At 42.4% G+C, this 4691-nt stretch overlaps 1 protein-coding gene across 1 annotated transcript; it reads left to right on the forward strand.

Moving 5' to 3' along the window:
- Positions 1-3690: 3690 nt before the first annotated feature.
- On the forward strand, positions 3691-3962 carry EDB93DRAFT_1096633 (uncharacterized protein; the record flags this gene model as incomplete). The annotated part of the gene is made up of 2 exons (XM_041446805.1): positions 3691-3795; positions 3843-3962. Coding segments are annotated over 2 exons (225 nt in total), but the record flags the coding sequence as incomplete, so codon positions are not given.
- Positions 3963-4691: the final 729 nt, after the last annotated feature.

Consider the following 4691-nt stretch of genomic DNA (forward strand, 5'->3'; position numbering starts at 1 on the left):
ATTCTCACATTGGGACAGCAGATGAGGGACTATTCATGCTTCCAGAAGTTATGTCGTCCAGCTTTACTGGTCCTCTTAGTGGCAGATGTTTGCACAGTCCAGTACAGGACTGTAGCTGATGGCTGGCGTTCTGCAAGTGGCTCTAAAGAGGCCCAAGTTAATCAGACCATATTAGATTATTATGTCACAATAAATTTGCCTCCATATGGTCTGATTGTCTAATTACATCATGCTTAATCGACATTAGTGCGGATCACAAGAACTTTGGTTTATTTTTTTCTTCTTCATAATGGACAACCTCAAAAGCAGGACAACTGAGCTAGTGGCAGCTCTGACTAGGAGGGTTGGAGAGATCATGAGCAATTCATCTGAACTAGGTGTCCTTCAAGATGGTTAGAGTTGGAACTGAATTACTGCATAAAGCTAGGTAACATTGGTTTAGCATTGATTGTAGCTGACTATTAATTAATGAGGGAATCAAGGATGAGAATATCGGTACAGCTTCAGCAGTGCTAGAATCACCGGCTGATAATTTAACCTTCAATGATGGGTCAATTTCAGAATATGAAATAACCCAGGCCGCCCTGACCATTGCACATGTCATGGTCAACCCCAGTGAGTGAAGAGAAATTTATGGCTGTATATGAATTAAATGCTGAACTACAGTGAATATTGATTGGGATGTGGACCGGTATGCTGAGAAGGTCAAATTGTTGCCACCCAAATCTGAATGGGTTGCCATCTGCTCAAACAGATAGACTGAAGAAGTTCTTCCCCAAAGTAGCGCTTGGCAAAATTTCAGTTCCAACAACAGTTATAGACAGGCATGGAAAACTTTTAGTGGCTTACCTCCCTAATATTTGACACCTTCTCACCTAGTATGTTCATGGTTTGGGATCCCCTTCAAGGCTAATTAATTAATAATCAGGAGCATGTCAACCATATTACAGTTGGCTTGAGGAATAGTCTTCTCAAATCACTTACAAATAAGAATACTTGGAGGATGAGGGCTATATGGTCCCAGATGGTGGGGGGGGAGTTTGGGGCTGGTAGAATGATGGTGGTTCCTGCATACTTCATGCAAAGATAAGAGGTATTGTATTTTTACCAAGTGTTTATTTTTAGTCTGATTTTAACCTCTATTCTTAGCGACTAATGGATCCTTTTGGTGACATCGGAGTCTTATAGATCGGAGAAGGTCCAACAATGGCTTGGCGGCTTTCTTTGACATCATCAGAAGTTCTATGGAATGCTATAACTGCTGTGGTGGCACTAGATCTTTTCCAAGCTGGCAATTTCAGCATTTTCTGAGGTTCATCAAGGAAGTCCGATGTCCTTAAAAAACCTTGCCCCAGTGGAATCTTGGCCCTCAATCTTTTTGGGACTTAAAATCATTGCTAATCAGGTCACATTTAGCCACAGAGATGGCAGTGGATCTCCTTCACTATTAACTCTTCATGTTAGTCTGGAAAAAAACCATGATGCAACATTGGCCTTGGCAGACCTCAAAGCAGAGCTTGATTATTTCTCCTGGCACAATGGTTCATATCTCAGGAAGGGTGCTAGAACACTCTGTTGGACCTGGCTTAATAGAGAAAGGTTCGTAATTGCCCACTTTATGAAGGATGCTGTGCACAACAGGGTGGGGGGTGCCAAGGCCAGGTTTTCCCATGCAGAGCTTCTTTTTAGAGTCAGTAGGAAGGAGGCAGAAGGGTAAGAGGGCAAAAAAAGGTAGAAAATAGTACTGGAAAATCCCTAAGATATTTGCTGTTTTTTTGGGGGGGATTATGTAGCCATGCAATGTTGCACTCTGGTCATTGAGAGTCATTCATAATCTCAATGAGCTCAAAAGGCACACAGAGGCACAATGTCATATCCCATATTCTGGACCTACATCCGATAATATTCCCACGCCTCATCTGGACCTTCGGATGTCCTATCCATGTCTGCAGTCCTCTATGCATCCAGATCCCTTTTACCTTCATAGCTAGCCTGCATCATTCATCCTTTGTCCTATCCATATCCACGCATCTCGTCTGGACCATATCTGGTCCGATCCAGTCCAATGCATAGATCCGCTTCCAATCTGATATTAATAAGCTTCTTAATCCATTTCCTGTGCATATAATGTTAACACAGCATATCCAGTATTCCTTGTTCCCGGTACCTCAGTTATACTTACTACCGGTATGCTTACTGATCCATTAACCTATGCTTCATTTCTGACTCGCATTTGTTAACTTTGCTTATGCTTCGTACATAGCCTTGGACCTTTGCTTATTGATCTTTCCGATAGTCACTTAGTATATAAACTCTTGTATATGTCTTGTAGTCCCTCAGTCTGAATATCATATTAGTCCTCGCACTAGTCTTCACACTAAGTCCTTATACTAGTTCCTTCCTTGTGAAATATTCCTTAGGCCTAGGGAGGAATTCCCTAGGCCGAGCTCCGCTCCTCCGCTCCTCTGATCCTCTGATCCTCTGATCCTATATTCCTCCAAGTTTCCAGAAGTTCGTCTGGATCTTTCCTGCGGTCCTCCGGACCTATTCTGCTTTGGACATTGTCCTTGCAGCCTTACCTCTGTTTGCTTCTACTCAGGACTTGTCCTGAGTAGCCACTACACATATTCATATCAGGACGAAACCTCATTGTAATTTCTGGAAGTTCCTCCAGAACTTTCCCGCACTCATCCGGAAGTTACTTGCACTTGTCCGGAAAGCTCAGGAGCACAGTTGGTGTCCCTCATGTGCAGTCAAAGCCCACCAGCACCATCCTTCCACAACCTGTTACAATAACATTTACTCCTATTTCATTTTTCCTTTGTAACCATGCCACCGACTCTAGACTCATCTAGACTCGGCTATTCTCTTATCAAGTGGGCTGTCCGCACTTCTCTCCTTCTTGATTGTAACATAGATACTATCTTGCACTGCATGGCGGTTTCACCTATCTTTGCTATCTTGATAGGTTGTACTCTTTTTCCTATCTTTGTTACCATTCTTGCCGCAGCTGCGCCGCTCTCTTTTACCTACATAAACCCCATGTACCATAGCAGTATTCCTTAACTCTACTGGGTTTTCCCCTTGAAACCTGATCTACAAGGTCTCCACCCTTGTAGCCTGATACCTGATTCTAAGACAGTCACTCACTGTCTTAGCCTGAACCCTTGATTGCAGTAGAAGTGCTAAAACCACTCACCACTGATCCTACATAGAAGCCGCAGCGCTCGTGTAGAAGGAACCCTTGAACCAGACACCTTCCTTGTACTAGGAAGGCCGACGAACTGTCAACTCGACCGGTCTATCTTTGACCTTTGACAGAAGAACTATCCCAGTCGTAACACAACCCCCAACTTTGGAATGGCAAGTTCTATCAGTCTACTACTCTACGGGACCATGGATATATCATACATCTTGGCCGTGGTGACATCCTTGCCCCAATTTGTTGCAGCAGTCCAACCCCTCACCCTGGTCGGATCTTGGAGCGATGAAAGATGTGTTTGGACATGGAGAGGGAGATACTATTTATGACACTCAGTTAGGATTGTCCAACCTGGTCATTGTGCATTCCACTGGAGTTTATTCACACCGTATCCTGGTGCTGATAAGGACAGACACCTACATCTCTTAAAAGCGAGGTTATTTCCTGCCAGCATTACTCGCCCTCAATCTGCTTTCACCTTCGATGTTCTAGATTACTTCCTCATAGATGCTTCGGAGTGCAAGACTTCAGCTATGAGTTACTATCAAAAACTACGATGTTTCACCAACAATGCTTTCCCTCATAAAATATCTGTGAGCAATTTCTGTATCATTGTACTCCTGACTTACATGATAAAAAGGATCGCTACTGTGAACTTATGCGGGTGTCCCATATATGGAGGGATTTGATGAATAGAAAATGGTTTGGCTTTGGACATGAGACAGACAGACATCCTGCACCAGGGGATCTAGCTCTTTAGAATTGAAAGAAGCTTGTCAGAATTGGCAAGTGCCTTTACTTCTAAAATGTTAACTTTGACTAACATGACATTTAAATAGTTAAATCATTACTGAAAAAGTATCATCAAGCCGTACAGGGTGTTAACCACACTCGGGTCCATATGAAGAATTAACAAATTCTCTCAATTCAAATGATGTCCAGAAATAGAAGAAGCAAGCCGAACTACAGCTCTCTGATCATGGAGAGCTTCTTGACATCTATCAGCTTAAGATGGATAAAGGCAAGTTCGGTAAAATTGAACTTTGATCTAGTCCTCATTTCAAATCATTAAAAGCTCCAACCATGGCTGAAATAAGGCTGAGGTTGACTGAAAATGAACTATCAACCAATGGTAGGACTGGGGCCATTTTGTCGTTGATCGAGGGTATCAATATAGAAAATGCTCAGTAAGACATTCAACTTCACAAATATGATCGACTCAAATTATAATACTAGAGACACCCTAAGATCTTTTATAAGACAATGGTCAGACAATCCAACTGCTTCTCAGATAATCATCATAGAAGAAAAAAGACAGAAGCTCTTGTCTTGGATTAATAAATTCTATGAGACTACCATGGTCATAACAAATGGTATGGAATTAGAAGGATGAGAGAGATTGCAACATGATAACCCTGAACTGTGCCTGGGGGAAGCTGAAGGATTTAATTTTTCAGGAATTGATGACATAGAGGAAGATGGTAATTTG

Source organism: Suillus bovinus, assembly GCF_016758785.1.
Source record: "Suillus bovinus strain UH-Sbo-P2 chromosome Unknown EDB93scaffold_157, whole genome shotgun sequence".
NCBI lineage: Eukaryota > Fungi > Basidiomycota > Agaricomycetes > Boletales > Suillaceae > Suillus > Suillus bovinus.